We start from the raw sequence: 20451 nt of genomic DNA on the forward strand, positions 1-20451 counted from the left end.
CCTCTCCCCCACACCCCTCTCTCCCATACCCCTCTCTCCCACAACCATCTCCCCCACACTCTTCTCTCCCACATCACTCTCCCCACACCCCTCTCTCACACCAAGAAGCTGTGGACCCCTTTACCGAGGGGTCCACAGCCATTCTTTGAGAATCAAAGGGATCAAGGGTTACGGGGAGCAAGTGGGAGAATGGGATTGAGAAACTTATCAGCCATGATCGAATGGTGCAGCAAACTCAGTGGGCTGAATGGCCTAATTTCTGCTCCTATGTCTTATGGTCTTCTTTGCCTCTGCATCAACTCTATTTCCCACATTCATTCCTGACTCTGTTTTCAAAATCTAATGGTTACTAATCAGAATGTTCTGAAGGGTCACTGGACTCGAAACGTTATATTCTCTTCTGTCGAGTTTCTCCAGCAATGTCTGGTTTTGTGTGTTTCAGATCTCCAACATCCATTTTATTTGTTTATGGTGGAAAATCTAGAATTGTCTCACTTAAAAGACTGGGACAATTGGATTTTTTTTCCAGACTGACATCTCACAGTTTTTTTTTGTTGGGTAAAGGTATGAAGGGATACAAAGCTGAAGGTGGGTACACCCAGGAGAGCAACAGATCAGCCAAGACTGAATGGACTGATGGAGAGACTTCAGAAACAAAATGACCTCCTCTTGATTATATTTTCTCATGTGATTCAGTAAGAAGTTAACTCTTCAAACAAGGAGTGACATTTCTCCATGGACGTTCCTGCAAACCGTTAGGTAATTACGCAGCCTACACTATTGCCTGAGACATGCAAAGATTTCTAGCTTGGCCTCTCTGAGTTCTGCAGTGTGAGCATGTGTCGTGCAAATCCAAACATCTATGTTTTTATTGGCCAACCCCACAATCTTCACCAGTCAAGACAGATTTAAATTTTAAAGAAATCACTGTTTCTATGTGAAATATTGAAAATGCATATAGTTCGCAACTCAAAGAGATTATCTGGTTAACTAGTACAATTAGTTTTAATATATTTTTTATATTAAAAATACATTATTCTCTCCCAAGGAAGTACATTACACTACTTCTATGTCACAAAGGGAGTGTTTTATTATAACCTAAGTCATGGCAGTAAAAAATTATCTTTATTGATGGCAAACTAGGAGGCATCTCTTTCCAACTTGCATTTATAATGTACTTTTCTCAGTTATCAGATATCTCAAGCCGTTTTACATACAATGAAATACATTCACTGTGCAGTCACAGTGGTAATGTAGCAAATGCAGCAACAAATTTTTGCATAGCAAGATCCTACACACAGCATGGTGGCTCAGGGACCCAGTTTTGATTCCAGCCTCGGGCTACTATCTACGTGGAGTTTGCACGGTTTCCCAATGTCTGTGTGAGTTTCTGAGGGCGGTGCTGGAAAAGCACAGCAGGTGAGGCAGCATCCGCGGAGCAGGAGAACTGACATTTCGGGCAAGAGACCTCCTTCATCAGGAATGAGACTGGGAGCTAACGGGGTGGTGAGATAAAGGAATAAGGTGGGTGGAGGGGAAATGAGAAAACTGGTGAAATCCACACTGATGCTGTGTGGTTGGAGGATCCCAAGGCGGAAGGTGAGGTGTTCTTCCTCCAGGCGTCGGGTGGTTAGGAGGCCCAGGAGGCCCTGGACCTGCATGTCCTTGGCAGAGTGAGACGGGGAGTTGAAGCGTTCGGCCATGAGGTGGTGGGGTTGGTTGGTGCAGGTGTCCCAGAGGTGTTCTCTGAAGCGCTCTGTGAGTAGGCGTCCTGTCTCCCCAATGGAGACTACATCGGGAGCCACGGATACAGTAAATGACGTGTGTGGAAGTGCAGGCGAAACTCTGATGGATGTGGAAGCTCCTTTGGGACCTTGGAAGGAGGTGAGGTGGGGAGGTGTGGGCACAGGTTTTGCAATTCCTATGGTGGCAGAAGAAGGTGCCAGGAGGGGAGGGTGGATTGGTGGGGGGCGTAGACCTGACAAGAGAGTCGTGGAGGGAATAATCTTTATGGAAAATGGATGGGGAGGGGAGGGAAATATATCTCTGGTGGTGGGGTCCATTTGTAGGTGGTGGAAATGGCAGATGATGATGCGATATATCCAGAGGTTGGTGGGGTGGAATCCCCAGGGGGTTCTGTCCCTGTTGCGGTTGATGGGGCAGAGCTGCGGGAAATGGATGAGATGTGCTGGACCGCTCTGCGTAAAAAAATTGCCCCTTGTGTCTTTTTAAAATCTTAAAAATATGCCTCCTAGTCTTGAAATCCCCCACCCTCAGGAAAAAAATCTCCCAGCCTCTCCTTATAATTCAATCCCTCCATTCCCGTAAACATCCTGGTAAATCTTTTCTGAACCCTCTCCTGCTCAATAATATCTTTCCTATAAGAGGGTGTTCAGAAATGGACACAGTACTTCAGAAGATGTCCCACCAATGTCCTGTACAACCTCAACATAATGCCAATTTCATTTAAATCTATTGCCCAGCGCTACTTGCTCAGAGTTTGAGACAATAGATTAGCTTCATCACTACTTCAGAGGACAGTTAAAGGTCAACCAAACTGTTGTGGGACTGGAGTCACATGGCATGGGAATCAATTAAGGCTGGAAGCTTTCTTCACGAAAGGAGATTGGTGAACAAGCTTGGCTTTTATTGAGTCTTTGTGCATTTATTCAACAACTATTTTTGTTTTTAGATTTCAAATTGTCAAACTGCAAAGGCAACATTCAAACTCAATTCTCAGGCTTATGAGATCAATCGCTATTATTCCCAGGGAAACTTCTTTTTCTGAATTGAAGTGAATTAGATCGAGATCCTGAAAATGGTGTCTTAGATTCTGAATTCCCAGAGGCTTTAATAAGAACGGAAAGTCAGTGTGTTTTCCACAAAAAAAAATTGACTTGGAAAGAATGACCAGAAATGGGAGCCTCTCAGCTCTCCAGGCGTTTGTATTTACCGTACAGATTTGGGCTATCCGTGATACAATGGTGTTCTCAAAAAAGTCAAATTCTTTGCCAGTTTCGCTGAAGAAGTAGTAGACTTTTCCATCATCGCTGTCAGAATTCTTTGCAGACACTCCCTCCTGAATAAACTCCGAACCTACAAATGATGGATCTGTAAAACATGCCAAACAGTTTAAAATATGTCCATCCAGGAGTTCGATGTAAATCACGAGGATCCTTACCATGGAATACTGCAAACAATGCTAAGTTTGACAAAGTGAATTCAATGGGGCTTTTGTATTTGAAGTGATTAGATGTTGCTTTAAATGCCGCCAAGCAAATGCTGTGTAGAATCAGAACCTTAATGGCCTGGCTTTTACCCCTTGGCAGGGTTTGCTGTTCCGCCCACTGAAATGATCATGGGGTGAAATGCCTACATTAAATCCAGGCTGCTGAGAAGCTAGAATCTCATTAGCTCACAGCAAGCCTGGCACAACAGTCCATGATATGCAGGGGAATAAATGCATGGAATACATTCCTGTACTCCATAAAGCATCTTTCTGTCTGGACAACAATAGAACAGTCAGAGGCAAGACATCACTTGCGATTGGTGCATTATTTCATCCTCACCAGGGTCAGTAAAGCAACGATGAGAAAAGTCTAATTGGAAAGTTTATTAAGCGCAACAATGTCAACAAAAGAGAAATGCTCCAAAACCCAGTGATCTGTGGTCAGGACCCACTGTCTTTTCAATCTAAGAGCATTTGGATCTTTGCCTCATGATTCAACCTTGAGTTTGCTGAATCAAGTGACAGTTCCACTCTATCAAGATTGCCCTGGGTGGCTGCTGCCAAGTTATAGAGTCATTCTTACATAATCTTATTATTTTCATGTTCATCCACTTTCAAAGATTTCTCTTGCTTGTCCAGAGGGAGGTTGGTGCATAACAGCTCTATAAAGTGAATGCTGGTATCCACGGTATTTATTAATAACCAACCTGGAGGGCCATGCTTTACGGGTTAAGATAACAGAGAATTACAGAGATTGGTTTTGTAGACACCCTTTACACTTATTTTAATGCATCAGATCAAGTGAATGTCTTATGAGGAGAGATTGAGGAAACAGTTTCTGTATTCTCTCATTTCAAAGTATGACAGAGAATTTTACAGCATAGAATTTTTACAGTATAGTTCGAGATAGTCTCCTGGCTGGTAACTCTAGCACATAATCTCAGGATAAGGGGCTGGTCATTAGTGTCTGAGATGAAGAATTTCGTCACTCAGAGGATGGTGAATCTTTTGAATTCTCTACCAGAGAAAGCTGTGGAAGCTCAATCACTGAGTTTGTTCAAGACAGAAATAAAGGATGGGGCTATCTCAAAGTGCCAGAGTCCTGGGTTCAATTCCTGCTTTTGGTAACTGTTTAAGTGGAGTTTGCACATTCTCCCTGAGTCTGCGTGGATACCTCCCATAGGTAGATTGGCCATAGGAAACGCAGGGTTATTGCCACAGGGTTGAGGGCTGATGTGGATGTTATGCTCTTCAGAGGATCAGGGCAGACTATATGGGCCTCTTTCTTTAGGGAAGTGGTTCTATGAACATGTGTATAGAGACTTTTGGATTAAGGAATAGAGTGAAAAAATGAAGTTGAGATGATCTAGAATGAGCTAACTTTCCATCTTTAATTTGTGTTCACATACAAATCTTGTCTGAATATAACCAACGTCAGCTATACTGAATGCTAAGTGTACTGTTTTGGGATTCAGTACCAGGACAGAAACAGCAATTTGGCACGATGGGGCAGGCAAGGGAGTAATATAGTGGTGATATTACTGGACTAGTAACTCGGCATCCTCAGACTAACATGGGAAATGGTGAATTTAAATTAAATTTACAAAATAAATCTAGAAATAAAAACTCGTCTGATGGCAACCCTGTAATCACTGGTTGTAAAAACCATGTGGTGTCCTCTCTTGTCCTTTAGGGATGGAAATCTGCTGTCCTTACCTGTTCTGGCCTATGTGTGACTCTAGACCCAGAACAAATATGGTTGAATCTCAAATATCTGATTAAATGGCCTTGTAAGCCACTCAGTTCAATACAGATGGGCATCGATATCCCACAAAAAAAGTTAAAAACTCTAGCCACGTGGAGGGAGGCAGAACTTTGGTTCCAGCTGCTTCTTACACTGTTTGCATGTGTTGATCCCCCTTTTAATCTTGTCTTTCACTTGTGGGCCAGCATCTCTCCTGAACTCCACGCCTCCCTGTAACGATGGAGCTCGGATCAGCAATCAACTGATGTCCCTGGGCTACCTTCACACACCAGCACTGCTGTCCTGGGAAGTCCACTCTGATAGGTGCAGTTAGCTATTTTAAAGACATTCATCTTTACAATGCATATCTCATGTATTTGTTGCCTGTTACTTACCCTGAAGCCAATTGAGAGAGTTCTCAGTTTTTAAGGGAGGTTTGTTTCCCAGACTTCTTGAAATGATTGGCTCATTCCCTTGAAAATTGCTGACAGTTCCTGCATATAGTGCCCCATCTGGTAGAAGCAATGACAAGCACAGATTAAAGGCATCAATAGAATTCTTCAGGAGTTAATAATATCAGATTCAAAAAGTTAAAACACAGTTAATCAAAGAATGCAAGAGAACTGTGGCTTCAATGCCTTTTTCTTTATTCTTCCACGGGATTTGAGTATTGATAGAACAGACAATACTTATTGTCCATCCCTAATTGCCCTGGAGAGGTGACAGTGAGCTACGTTTTGAATTGCTGCAGTCCATCTGGTATAGGAGTATCCACGGTGCTGTTAGGGTGGGAGCTCCAGAATTTAAACCCAGCAACAGTGAAGGCAAGGCAAACAGTTCCAAGTGAAGATGATGTGGGGAAATCTCAGGTGTTAGTGTTCCCATATATTATCCTCCCTTGTGTTTCTGCATGGTAGGTGTCATGGGTTTGGAAAGTAATGTTTAGGTTAGATTAGATTCCCTACAGTGTGGAAACAGGCCCTTTGGCCCAATAAGTCCACACCGACCCTCCGAAGAGCAACCCACCCATTCCCCTACATCTTACCCATGACTAATCCACCTAACGCTATGGGCAATTTAGCATGGCCAATTGACCTGACCTGCACATTTTTGGAGTGTAGGAGGAAACCGGAGCAACCGGGGGAAACCCAAGCAGACACGAGGAGAATGTGCAAACTCCACACAGACAGTTGCCCGAACCGGGAATCGAACCCACGTCCCTGGCGCTGTGAGGCAGCAGTGCTAACCACTGAGCCACTGTGACACCCAATGTGTTGGTGAGTTGCTGCCACTGTGGTGGAGATTGACTATTTAATTTGTGGATCTGCGGGGTTGCTGTATCCTGGAATGTTTTGAGCTCCTTGAGCATTATTGGAGTTGCACTCATGTAGGTAAATGGAGGGGGAGTTCCACCGCGCTCCTGGTTTTTGCAAAATGTACAGCTTTGGGAAGTCAGAAAGTGAGTTACTTACTGTAGAATTCCCAAACTTTACCCTGCACTTATAGCTACAGAACTGATGTAGTTCATCCCACTGTGTTGTTGGCCAACTATGACATCCAGAATGGTGATAGTGAAGGAATCAGTAATGATAATGCTGTTGAACATCAAGGGAAATGTTATGATCTCTTTTTTTTTGTAAGTAATCACTGCCTGGCACTTCTGTGACACAAATGTGTTTGCCACTTATCAGACTAAGTCTGAATGTTGTGCAAGTCTTACTTCATAGTGGCACTGTCTGTTTATTTAAGGGATTAGAAATGGAACTGAACATGGTGCCGCCATTAGCAAACACGTGACCTTATGATTGAGGAAAAGTTCTTGAGTGAGCAGCTAAAGATGACTGGGGGTAGGACACTACCTTGAGGAAATTCTAAAGGCATATTATGGAAGAGATAATTAGGCCTCAGCAACTACAATCATCCTCTTTTACAGTAGTTACGACTCCAGCGAATGAAGATTTGTCACTCCCGATTCCCATTGACTGAATCCAGTTACGCTTGGGCTCTGTCAAAGTATGATCACTCTCGCCACATCTCTGGAGGTCAGCTCTTTTGTATATGCTTGGATCCAGGCTGCAACGTGTGGCACAGTGTTGAGTCTTACTGATTGAGAGGGAACCGCAGAAACAGCAGTGGCCATTCAGCCTCTCGAGTCTGATCCACCATTCGTTTACCTCAACACCATTAACTCACCTTTGCTCCATATCTCTTCTTACTCCAACATAACAAATATCTGTCAGTCTCAGTCTTAAATCACAATTGACCCAGTCCTCAGTCTTTTAGTCATAGAATCGTAAGCCCAACTCGTCCATGCCAATCAGGTTTCCTAAATTGAACTAGTTCCATTTGCCCATTTTCCCAGCATTTCTGCTTTTGTTTCTGATTTCCAGCATCAAAATTCATTTGCTTTTTTTTTGACCCACTTGCCTGCATTTGGTCCATGTCCCTCTGAATCCTTCTTATCCCTGGACCTGTCCAAAACCAACCCGAACTTCCTTCCAATCTATTTTTATAAGAGAGTTTCTTGACTTACTTCTTAAATGGCATGGCTCTCATTTAAGATTTCCACCTTAGTCCAGGAAATCAAAAAAAGAAAGTTTCCCTTTGTGCACTGTGTGAATCCTGACATAATCTTCAATAACCCAAATCAAATCACTCAATCTTCCAAATTCCAGAGAAAGAAAAACTGAGCGAAACTGCTGGAAGAGTCAGGTTCACTGGCAGGAACAACATCTGGTCAGCAGAGCAAGCCTTTACTGGATTAAGATGTACGCTCCAACCAGCAACCCTGTAATCTGACAGTTAACTGGCTCAGGATACCGTCTCATTTACAGAGTTATAATCACATACTGGGTAACCAGCACTTGAAACCCGCTTTTACCCACCAACCATAATTGCAGTCGATTTATAGGTCGGGTCAAAGGGACAGCGGCCTTTTCCATCTTCTGTTAAGAGATTACCAAAGCGATTTTTCTCAAGAGAGAAGTTTGCGATATGCTACGAGGAAAAGATAACAGGTTACACCTTGTGCTTGCAATTAGCTGGCAACATTTTAAATTCTTCACATCCAAAGACAGCAGTGACAACACTTACGATGTAGGCACAAGTTGGGCTGAAAGCATAAGTCCCACAAACATAAACGTGTGTGCTGTTCACCTGAAGGAGGATTTTGATGTAGTTGAAGCAATCACTCTGAAACCAGAGAAACCCATTAGAACCTCTGACTTGCCATTGCTCTTAAATGTACCTCAACAGTTAATTTTCACCTACCGACAGGCTCTTGCCCTTAAAGTGACACTCGTTCCTCTTCTGCTCTGGGACTTCCCAAATCACCTGTAAAAGGATATTCAGATTTGATTCAAGATCTTGCACTGACATCCATTAAACAACCAATAATCCATCTCAACTCTTCACTGTCAACAGCTTGTCTTTGCCGTCAAAGCTGCTAAAGGTAGGGAATGCACAGTTTATGGTTCTAGCAGTAGGAATCACTAATAACCTATTGACAAATTGTAAACAGAAACTCACTGTCAACAGATTTCAGAAATTGTGACTTTGGGTCCATATTATTAAGTTCAGGATGCTGCCAAAATGGTTCAGTCCAATGCTCAGCCAGACATTCTCCAGGTGTTCTTTGGATGCAATGACATTAGACTTCCTCATTTACATAACAAGGGTGTCTAGAAAATAGCCCATCTCTATATTAGGTCAAATTGGTACAATCTCAGCCCTCTATATGGGGATTGGCTACTGTATGGTACAGAATGATACCAACGAAGTGGGTTCAATCCCTTTTCTGTTTGTAGTAGTTCATATATACCTACTTACTTTCATTGTCCCATGCTTAATGTGCAGTGGTGCCCTTAATTTACATAACCACTTATCTCAACCTGTCTCTAACAAAGGTAGAAGCCTTTGGTTTCTCATGGACTATCACTAAGCAGCAAGTTCTTTGTCAATCTGCACCCAATCCTGAACAGGCCCCTTTTACAGCCAAGTTAGCCTTCATGAATCAACTTAAGTGAGCAATGCTTCACTCAAGCACCACTGACAACATTTTAACAAGGGCAGTCGTTATCCAGTTAGCCCTTCAGATTCACCGTGCTGTTCCTCGACGTTAAGGTTGATCTGCTAACTGAGGCTCGATCATGTGATCCAATGAATTCCACGTGACAGGAGGGGCGAGTCAACATTGGAGTAACATTGTGGAATGAGGAGAAGGAGCCAATGGCCACGTGGCACTTTGACTGCCTCCTATTATAATAGAGAGGCCACCCTTTTCAACAGTGCCTGTCATTAGTGGTTGGCAGTCACACAGTGGGATGCACACAGTCTCCTCTTCAAAACATTTCCAGACAGTTCCTATTCAACTGTTGGGAACTGCGAGAGATTTCCCAACTGCGGGTTGAGCAATCTATTAAAGCAACTCCTTAAAAGTCAACTCATGCTCCACCACAGTTGAGTGTCTACAGCAGAAAGTCTTTAGTCATTTACTGTAATAGTGCACTTGTGCCATTCGTCACAATAAGTAGAATAATCAAAATCAACCCCCCCTCTGAGAGATTAAAGAAAAGACATACAACATTCAATGCACAGAGAATCCCACTGACAATGTTGGAGACCAGTGAGGAAATGAACCTAACAAAGAATTGGAGAAACTGGATGCAATTCTCTGTCTAATGTTGTAAACCATCTCTCACTTTCTTTTCCTGACACACTAGAAATGCCACTTCCATTATAAATCAGTGATTTACTCCTGTCCTTTTCTCAAGAATTAACAGAATTTGGTGAATGGCTGATAGTCTATTGCCGGTCTCCCTCAATAAAGACGTACATTTCAACAAAACTCAGTGTACTTTGTATTTTCGTTCTTTGTTTCTAGAAATTCATTTGCTGCCACTAATAGTGTTCAGCACTCTGACAATAGTTGTAGTAGCAATATTCAGCGTGGGGCTCCAAGACTAACTGATGTTGATAACAGGATTAACGATGCCTCCAGGAAAGTGATTGTGCGAAATTTCAATGATAACTATTCAATTCAGGATTGTCAAGAAGGAGCCCCTCACTGGTTCACCACACATGACTGTCGCTGACCTGACAACCTCAATATCAAATTGGATTGCTTCTGTCAGATCTGGGCCGAGGCTCCCTCCAAATTGGGAGCCAGCAGAGGGTTAGTCTGCACAGGCTTTGGGAAACTGGGCTCATCTTGGTTCAGTAATTACACGACATGAGTGACAGCAGGAGATATGCTGTCAGTCACTGCTTCAGGGAGAGGCGCCCAGCAGTTAATGACAGAATTGGAGCTGGGGTGGAGGGAAATTTGGTGAAACAACGTGACTGAACTGTATCTCTGTGACCCTGTGCCTGTGTCTGGATGTATGCTCTGACAACTGACAGTGAAGCGTGCTTTGATAGTTCCCAATGGACTTGTATCGACAGTCAAGACATTCTTCTGCTTTGTGCCATAGCACTAATTGTCCATTAAATCCCAAATGAATGACGTTTAAAAGAAATAAGGAAGAGAAATAGCCAAAGTATGACAGCACTTATTTGCTCTGCAGCAAGATAACGTCCCACCACCGTTCAGCTGGAAATAAGAATATACCTCATTTTTAAATTCATTGGGAGCAATATTGAAAACGTCCAAAGAGAAAATGGCATCTTTTGCACCAACATAGAGCAGCCCATGTTCGGGACTCAGCAGCAGCTTTGTGTAGTTTCGCACTCCGTCTCGATGGAAATGTTTGACAGGTCTGTCTGTGTTATCTGAAAGAGAAGAAATCCTCCTGATTAGAGCAAGTGGCAAAAGCCCTTTCCTCCCAAAACAGACAGGCAGCTGACAGCAGCCTCTCGCTCCTGTTCGTCGGGCTTTCTGGAAGGTTTTACCTTGAATATAATTTGGGAGGTAATTTAGCAGGTCTGGCAGCATCTGTGGAAAGAAAGCAGAGTTAATTTTGCCAGTCCAGTGACCCTACTTCAGAGCTGGACTCGAATCATTAACTCTACTTTCTCACCACGGGTACTGCCAGGCCTGCTGAGTTTCTCCAGCAATTTCTGTGCTTGCCTCAGATCTGCAGTATCCACAGTTCTTTGTTTTATTTGAGAGATAATTACCAGTTTAAATATCTGAAGCTCAAATGAACAGTACAATACAGTGCAGTGGCATGCTTACAGTACAGGAGGAGGCCATTCAACCCACTGTGTCTGTGCTAGTTCCCTGAAGGAGAAAGTCACATGCTGCCATTCCCGTGCCTTTAAGCTGCAACTGTTTCACCTTTTCAGATAATGAGCCAATTCCCTTTTGGTTGAAGAAGCCTCTGCCACGGTCTCAGGCAGCGCATTTCAGATCCTAACTGGTCCATGTATAGAAGAGCTTCCTTTAAATTACCATTGCCTCCTTCGCTAAATTATCTTAAAGCTGTGATCCTCAAATTTTCCACGGTGGTTAACAATTTCTCTCTATCTGCTCTGTCCAGACCCTTCAGGATTTTGTGCATTTCTATCAAATCTCCACTCAACCATCTCTTTCCCAAAGAAAACAGTCCCAACTTCTCCAATCATCTGTATAAAACTCAAAAGCAAAATATGTCACTTTTTAAAAGAGATTCAGAGGAAGGGGTTCAAAAAGGAAGGTTTTGCATCTTTGTGGTGCCTCATTGATTTGTACCTCAATGTAACATACAACCTTTGAGGTGCAGACACTAAAAATGACCAGGTGGTCTTTTGATCTTGGTTGCAGTCATGGGAGCAATGTTGGTCTGGACACTGGAGAATTCCCTGTTTATATGGACAGGGCTATGGGATTGTCATGACAACAGGTGGACTTTTAGTTTAACAGCTCATTTGCAAGATGGCACCTCTGACAATGAATCACTCTCACATTACGGCACTGAACTTTCGGCTAGATAATCCACTGTAGCCTGTGACTGGATGTCCAATCATCAGACTTAACAATCAGGAGACTGCCATGATTAAAATGGGCAACATTTAAGGGACGGTATGTTTAAATAGGGACTAAAAAGAGAAAGACCATGGAATGAGGACATACCACAACCAAAAGGACTAGCCACACTACCATACATCAGGAGCATCTCAGAACTGACAGCCAGACTACTGCGACCTCTAGGACTCATAACGGCACACAAACCAACATCCACGCTCAGACAACAACTCACCAGAACGAAGGACCCGATACACAACATGAGCAATCGACCTGGACCCATTATACCAACCACTACAGCGGACAGCTGAAACTGACAACCGGAAGCGGCAGTAACCACTGTAAACACCGGAGGAAACATCAAAGAAGCGCTTCACAGGAGGCTCCCAAGCACTGATGATGTCGCCTAGCCAGGGGACGAAACGTTTGCAACAAAAACTTCCAAATCGGCGAACAGAACCACAACAACGAGCACCCGAGCTACAAATCTTCGCACTAATTTACATCTCCACACCTTGGATTAATTATCTACAATCTTCAAGCTCTTTTAGGCTGAAAACTGAACTGTCTTTCACTGTCTTTGTGCATTGACGTAGGAAATAAATTTAAAGTATCCTTCCTTAAATTGCACCATTGTGGTTTTTTTTATTCACTCATGGGATGAGGGTGTCACTGGCTAGGCCAGTATTTATTGCCCATCACAAAATTGCCCAGAGGGCAGTTAAAAGTCAACCATGTTGCTGTGGTTCTGGAGTCACATGTAGGCCAGAATAGGTAAGGATGGCAGTTTCTTTCCTTAAAGGGTATTAGTCAACAAGATAGGTTTTTCTGACAATCAGCAATGGATTCACTTAATTCCAGATTTTTTATTGAATTCAAATTCCACCATCTGCCATGTTGGAATTTGAGTTTAGTGTGGTGCTGGAAAAGCACAGGAGGTCAGGCAGTATCCAAGGAGTTGGAGAATCGACATTTCGGGCAAAAGTCCTTCAGGTCAGGCAGTATTGAAGGCTTTGGAGAATCAACATTTCGGGCAAAAGTCCTTCATCAGCCTCATTCCTGAAGGGCTTTTGCCCATACCATAGATTCCTCAGATGCTGCCTGAACACCTGTGCTTTTCCAGCACAACACTCTTGACTCTGACCTCCAGTCCTCACTTTCTCCATAGTGAGATTTAAACCTGGGTCTCCAGGATATTAGCTGGGTCTCTGTATTAACAGCCCAGCAACAATACCACTAGGCCATTACTTCCCTGTAAGAAAGGCTGCCTGGAGGCAGATTCAATGGTGGCTTTCAACAGAGAAATGGATAATTATCTGAAGAGAAAGAATTTAGGGCTGATGGGGGAAAGGTAGGGGAGGGACACTGGGTGAGCTGTTCTTGCACAGAGTTGGGGACAATGGGCTGAATGATCTTCTATCTTGTCATAGCTCTCCTATGGAATTCTGATTCCACGAAGACAACTTTAATTCCATAAATGAGCCATTTGGATATTAAAACGTCTTCTCTGGTAACATTGTATAAATGTTACTGGGAACGTCGTGAATTTATATATTTACAAAATAATACATGCTACTCCAAATATCAGTCCCATCACTTTGTGTGTGTCTAATCATATTTTGTAGCTGCCGAAATGTCACACTTGTACTAAAGTTATGAAAGACACAGTAAACAGTCACCCTTGGATGCCATCAAATATGAACATGTCAGACTCAATATTCGAGGCAGGGAATAAACACGAATGGGCAGAAGAGGTTTTAATGAATACCACAAATGTATTAATTTTTCAAATACCTTTGGCTTCATTACTCAAGAGTGTAAATGCTGGAATTTTTAATAAAAAGTTATATTGTGAAAATAAGACTGACTCAAGCAGTTGGCATCTAGTTGTTTATTTTCAAGAAACCATATTTTCAGTGCAGAGGATCAATTCACTGCACCTTGCTCAGTCAGGAAGCCACTATGCTGACACAAAACTAAACTGCAATTTAATTTAAATTGATTAATAATTTAGCACGCTGATTAGTTTACAGGCTCCCATCAAATCCAATGACATTTTGTCGATATCACATGACAGACCCAGAGTCCATGCAATTATGTTGGATGTCACTGGATTGCTCTGAGCTGGAGTACTGCGTCACCCACACCTTCGGAAGGATACTGTGGCCTTGAAGATGGTGCTGAGGACACTTGTCTGAAAGAAGCCAGGGATAAAGGAGCTCAGCCATGGGGAGAGATTGGAGAATCTGAGATTGTTCTCACTGCAGAGAAGGCTAAGAGGAAATTGGATGGACCTGTTCAAAACGATGAAGAATTTTGATGGAGTTGACGGGTTTCCATTGGCAAGATACAAGGGAAGACCACCAAGTTCCCCTCTAAGCCAATCACCATCCCAATTTGGAAATATATTACTGCTCTTTGCTGTCACTGGATTACGCATACCGCACAGTATTGTAACGGTTCAAGAAGGCAACTCACCACCACCTTCCCAAGGGGTGACTGGAGATGGGCAATGAATTCGGTGCTGACCAATGATGCCCATGTCCCTCAAGTGAGTAGATATAATACAGGTCACAGTAACCAGAGGTTACCGATTTGAAATTATCATCTGAGGAACCCGACAGGAGAGGTTTTTTATAACACTTACTTGTTTTTATCTGCATTACACTGACTAAAAGGGCTGTGGACACAGATTCAATTTTCAAAGATGGGGGAACGGTAGGGGAGGGACAAAGTTGAAAATGTGAAAAAGAAAAAATCTGGAGGCATAAGGGGAAAAACTGAAATTACTTGGTAGCTCTTCTGAAGAGGCGGCACATGTTAATATTCTTAATTAACATATTCAGACATATTATGACACACCTCTGGAGTAGATGGAACTTAGATCCCAGGCCTCCTCAGACAGAGATAAGGACCTTACCACTGTGCCATAAACAGACCTCTAGAATAGGAATGATGGGCTAAACAGCCTCTTGGCAAAAGTAAGGACCGCAGATGCGGGAGATTTGAGTCGAGAGTGTGGTGCTGGTAAAACACAGCAGGTCAGGCAGCATCCGCGGAGCAGGAGACACGATGTTTCGGGCATAAACCCTTCATCAGGAATGAGCCTGGGAGCCTCAGGGGTGGAGAGATACATGGGAGGAGGGTGTGTGTGGGGGAAAAGTAGCTGAGAGCACAATAGGTGGCTGGTGGAGGAAAAGGTGATAGGTCAGAGGGGAGGGTGGAATGGATAGGTGGGAAGGAAGATGGACAGGTGGGACAGGTCATGAGGGCGATGCTGAGCTGGAAGGTTGGAATTGGGATAAGGTGAGGGGAAGGGAAATGAGGAAACTGGTGAAATCCACATTGATGCCATAAGGTTGGAGGGTCCCGAGGTGGAAGATGAGGCGTTTTTCCTCCAGACATCGGGTGGTTAGGGTGTGGCAGTGGAGGAGGCCCAGGACCTGCATGTCCTTGGCAGAATGGGAGGGGGAATTGAAGTGTTCAGCCATGGGGCGGTGGGGTTGATTGGCGCCCCGCAGATGTTCTCTGAAGTGCTCTGCAAGGAGACATCCTGTTTCCAGTGTAGAGGAGACTGCATCGGGAGCTCAGTAAATGATATGTGTGGAAGAGCAGGTAAAACTCTAATAAATGTGAAAGGCTCCTTTGGGGATTTGGATGGAGGTGAGGGGGGAGGTATGGGCACAGGTTCAGTAATTCCTGCAGTTGCTGGGGAAGGTGCCAGGAGGGAAGGGTGGGTTCGTGGAGGGGCGGGAAATGGATGAGATGCTCTGGAGGGCATCATCGACCATGTGGGAGGGGAAATTGTGGTTGTTAAAGAAGGAGGCCATTTGGTATGTTCTATGGTGGAATTAGTCCTCCTGGGAGCAGATGCGGCAGAGGCATAAGAACTGGGAATAAGGGATAGTGTTTTTCCAGGAGGCAGGGTGGGAGGAGGTGTGGTCCAGGTAGCTGTGGGAGTCAGTGGGTTTGTAGAAAATGTCAGTGTTGAGTCGGTCACCATTGATGGAGATGGAGAGGTTGAGGTAGAGGAGGGAGGTGTCTGAGATGGTGCAGGCGAATTTAAGGTCAGGGTGGAATGTGTTGGTAAAGTTGATGAACTGTTCAAACTCTTCCTCTGTTATAAGATTCTATTAAAAAAAACTCCAAATATGTAATTAGAAAATGATCATTTACATTACATGTCTTTGTTTCATTTCTTCCTGCTGTGTAAGACCACGTGCTCAATCATAACAAAACGCTTCTGGCTTCCTGACAGGTTATTCCAAAACGTGTTAAAAAATATTGCTATTTGAACAGATTTCCCTTGAGCTTTCTGTTAGTGATAATGGATTCAGACTCAGAATATGATGGGAAGAAACTGACTGAGAGAATCCATTCAAACTGACTCTTCGCCTCTGGGACGTGGCTTTGAAACAGACCCAAAGCCTGAGATGAAATGGAAATCTCCTCTGGCTGCAGCAGTTGACTTCTGAAGAGACTCAGCTGACCACGGGTCCCCAGTGAAAAACATTCAGAATTCAGCGGTAATTATCCGAGGGAGCACTAGCTGGGAGTCAGGGAGGATCTCACGCTGACACAACATTGATGGCATACTTTGAAATTCAAATTTATTTTTCGAGTGTAGTGCATTATCCCCCATCCAGCCAATAATGTAACAATTCTAAAGTTCTCTCCTTAAACCTCTCTGCCTCTCTTTCTTTTGCTCTCTCCCCCTTTAGAGCTCTTCCTGAAATCCTTTGATGATGCCAGGTTACTGGTCTTAATGTTTTATTTCGTAGGTGGCTGGCTGCCCCAAAGTCTAGACGAACTCACCATAGTCGATGCAAACTGCCTCAGGACAAGCTAACCTTGTGCTTCACTTGCAGACATTAGGATCCTTACTTGGAAATGATCAAACACCAGTTCCTTGACAGTTAGTTTCTCTCCTTTTGCCACACACCAGACTTCTGGATGGAAACGTGCCTACTCTTTATACCTTGTTGTCAGTTGCACTCCCTTGGTAATGTTCTTTCCTCTAAACAACAAGGTATTAGGCTCTAGACCCAACCCAGTATTTGAAGACAAGAATTAGTGCTGAGCTCTCTGCAGACGCTGGAGATCTGAAATACAAACAAAGTGCTGGAGAAAGTCTGCAGGTCTGGCGGTATCTGCGGAGAGAGTTAAGGTTTTGAGTTTGATATGGATTTTCTTTGGAAATGAGTTATACACTATCACCTGGCCAATATCCATCTCTCAGTCAACATAAGGAGAGCCCATTATCTGGGCAATTGTCACATTTGTTGGATTGTGGGAGTTTGGCTGTGTGGAAAGAGCGGCTGTTCTCATAGAGTACGACAGAGACTAGACTCGAAAATAGTCTGAGTCCAGTGATCGTTCTTCAAAACCCTTCTGTTGACTCTCAAGTCTGCTAGACTTTTGAGTTTCTCTTTGTTTCAGGTCTCCTGCATCCGCACTTTGCTGTTTTACTTAAGAGTAATTTGTTGGCTGTGAAGACATCTATCCGGTGGTCATGGGAAGTGCTATTTCAATGCAAGCTTTTCATTCCCCTTTGGCTGGGATCTGGCCAGACGCGGTTATCTGATATATGGGCATTTCCAGGACAAGTTCAAAGGCCAGAATAGCAAATTATTCCAACAACCGGCTGTGAAACGCTATAGCAAAACCTCCGCACTGAGTACTGATGAATAAGAAACATCACTCATAAATACCCAACAAATTAAATATGGAAGCTGCCTCCTAACAATCATCATAACACACAATCTAACATAATAAAAAATACATTTAAAGAAGCCTTTATCTTCCTGTTGAGCTAACTGGCTCCCAGTACAGCAAAACAAGGGATGTAAGATGATCCATTATCAGCCTTCCTGGAACAGTCTAAGCTTGGCTCCTGTCCAAATGCATGCCACTTGTGGTTTTTGTGGTACTGAGCTACTGAGCTGTGGTTATAGATCGGAATCCCAGATTGGGATGGTGCTTTAATCTGCTGCCTGTCATCTGCCAACCAAGTGAGTGTTCAACTCTTGTCAGTACCAAGCACAGCTGGGTATCAAGTGTGGCCACATTCAAAAAGAAGCATGCAGCCAAACCTTAGGAGGGAGGATTCTGATGCTGCAAAATAAACTAAATCTTGATCAGCTTTTGAGTTCTGATGAAAGGGCATTGTCCTGACATGTTTTATTCTCAGATATGCTTGTGCTGCCTGAGTATTGACACCATTTTCAGATTTTCTTCCTGATTTCCAGCCTCTGAATTGGGGGAATAAAAGCAGGACCCCTCACACTTCATAATGGAACAGAAGGACCCGTGGAGTCCACACATAGTCACTGTCCTGCAGTGTCTCAACTAGGAGAAAGTGAGGACTGCAGATGCTGGAGATCAGAGTCAAAACGTGTGGCGCTGGAAAGGCACAGCCGGTCAGGCAGTATCTGAGGAGCAGGAGAGTCGATGTTTTGAGTAGAAGCTCTTCATCAGGAATGAAAGGCAGTTCATCAGAACTCAAAAGCTGATCAAGATTTACAGTTTATTCCCAATGAAGAGCTTATGCTTGAAACATCGACTCTCCTGCTTCTTGAATGCTGCCTGACCCGCTGTTAATTTCCAGCACCACACTTTTTGACAGCTGGTGGCATCTTGTTTTTGACAGCTGGTGGCATCTTAATAACATTCTGTATTTGATCTCAAATTTTGGGTGATAACGTCAATGATGTATTTATTTTTCATTCCTAGTTTTCCAAATGATAAATACCTGAGTCTTGTGCAAGTCTATTCAATGGCTTGCTCAGCCACCTCAGAGGATGCTACAGCATCATCCCTCATCGTTATCCAATGACAGTGGGGACCAGGAGCCAGGGATTCAGTACAACAGGAGTTCTCACTTCCTGTGGCCTCAGTGAAATATGGTCAATGGAGGTCTGTCTAAGAGTAGGCACAATGCAGAGGCCACTTTTCCTTGGCAGCAGTCTGATTCCAACTCAGAAAGTCAGAATTTGTTTAGACTGAAGTAGCACAGCAGACAAAGGAAGTCATTGGCCCCTTTAAGTCCGTGCTGCCATGAATTAAAACCATGGCCAATCTGTCATCCAAATCCATTTGCCTGAGGTGCTTCCAGTTAAGGAGATATTTCTTTACCCAGGGAATGGTGAGCCTGTGGAATTTTCTGTCTCAGAAAGCAATTGAGGCCACAATGTTGAAGGTTTTCAACAAGGAATTAGGTGTCTTTCTGAGGGCTAAAGGGATCAAAGGGTAAGGGAAGAAAGCAGGAACAGGGTACTGAGTTGGATGAACATCCATGATCATATTGAATGGCGGAACAGGCTCAAAGGGCAGAATTGCCTCGTCCTGCTCCTCCCTTCCGTGTTTCTACCCTTTGGCAAACAGAAGGAGCACCTCGAAGTTTCTTCTTCACCACCACTCCCCCTACTCCCTCTCTGTCCCTCTTCCTCCAATTATGCAACTAAACCAGGTTACACTTCCTGGCAGCTTTACGAAAGTGAGTGTTGACTGAAATAATAGCAGTGAAGGGGTTAATGTTCATGTTACACTGGCTCCAACCATTCTGCTGATCTCACAAAGAGGTCTGGAGATGCAAAGAAAGAGTTTTATTCCAGCTTTCAGAGGAAGCAGATGTATCTGTACCAGTCCCTAAGGAGTGACCAATTATGCCTAACCAAATCTATTTGTAATTATTGCTCCAATGTAATTCAATTTTTTGTTATCTAATATCAGTGTCTCCTTTATAGATCCCTTTGAATGGGATAACTGCTATGGTTAATCACTAGATAGGTTCATGACAAAGAAGGACTGGTGTCAGCAAAGTACCTTAAACACCTCTTATCTATACCACATGGTAAAGGTGGCAAATACCACAAGGTGCCAGCTGTGGTCATCTGGGAAGATGTCACAGTGCGGACACTCGATGCATCACAAACAGCACATGACCCAAAGCTGATTGGGACATTAGCGAATCTTCCTATGAGCCCAAACAATAATGGGGGCTCCAACACAGGCAAGACTCCCACTATCCCGGCAATCTCATGGACTTTGGGAGCCATAGCATTTTCTTATCCACTGCAGAATTTACCGCAAATAAAATCCATGAATGTGCATTTAATATGGAGAATTGGTTCATAATTTTTCATAAGAATGCTATTTACACTGAAGTTCAGCAATTTTTGTATTTTTGCTGAGTTTTATCCTTCTGCGAGATATTACAGCTCACCCATACTAGAATATCAGCTTATTCATTATACTTGAACCAATAATCTTCAAACTCCAGGCTAGAGTGCTACACACTGAGCCATAGCTGACATCAAATAAGATTCTGATATCCTGGGAATTAGAGGCCATGAGTCATTCTAAGTACTTTCAGCTCAAAAGTGATAAATCTGGGGAAAATATTAACTTCAAATACCAGCTTTTGAGAGACTCAAATTAAATAGAATTTTGCATTTCTGCAAGGACTCTTACCAGTTTTTATAGATGTACCTAAGAAAGCATTCTATCTGGATGCATCATTGCTTGGTACACAAC

The 20451-nt window shown here is 43.4% G+C and overlaps 1 protein-coding gene across 1 annotated transcript in view; it reads right to left on the minus strand.

Moving 5' to 3' along the window:
• sema4ba (sema domain, immunoglobulin domain (Ig), transmembrane domain (TM) and short cytoplasmic domain, (semaphorin) 4Ba) overlaps positions 1-19973 on the minus strand; it is a 60943-nt gene extending 40970 nt beyond the window's left edge. Inside the window, exons 1-7 of the mRNA XM_043677067.1 lie at positions 19741-19973; positions 10582-10762; positions 8244-8306; positions 8067-8165; positions 7859-7970; positions 5369-5485; positions 2954-3111 (exon numbers count right to left, since the gene is read on the minus strand). Coding sequence (XP_043533002.1) covers positions 2954-3111; positions 5369-5485; positions 7859-7970; positions 8067-8165; positions 8244-8306; positions 10582-10762; positions 19741-19973 — 963 coding nt within the window. The remainder of the gene's footprint in view (positions 1-2953; positions 3112-5368; positions 5486-7858; positions 7971-8066; positions 8166-8243; positions 8307-10581; positions 10763-19740) is intronic.
• Between the last annotated feature and the right edge of the window lie 478 nt (positions 19974-20451).

Source organism: Chiloscyllium plagiosum, chromosome 36 (assembly GCF_004010195.1).
Source record: "Chiloscyllium plagiosum isolate BGI_BamShark_2017 chromosome 36, ASM401019v2, whole genome shotgun sequence".
NCBI lineage: Eukaryota > Metazoa > Chordata > Chondrichthyes > Orectolobiformes > Hemiscylliidae > Chiloscyllium > Chiloscyllium plagiosum.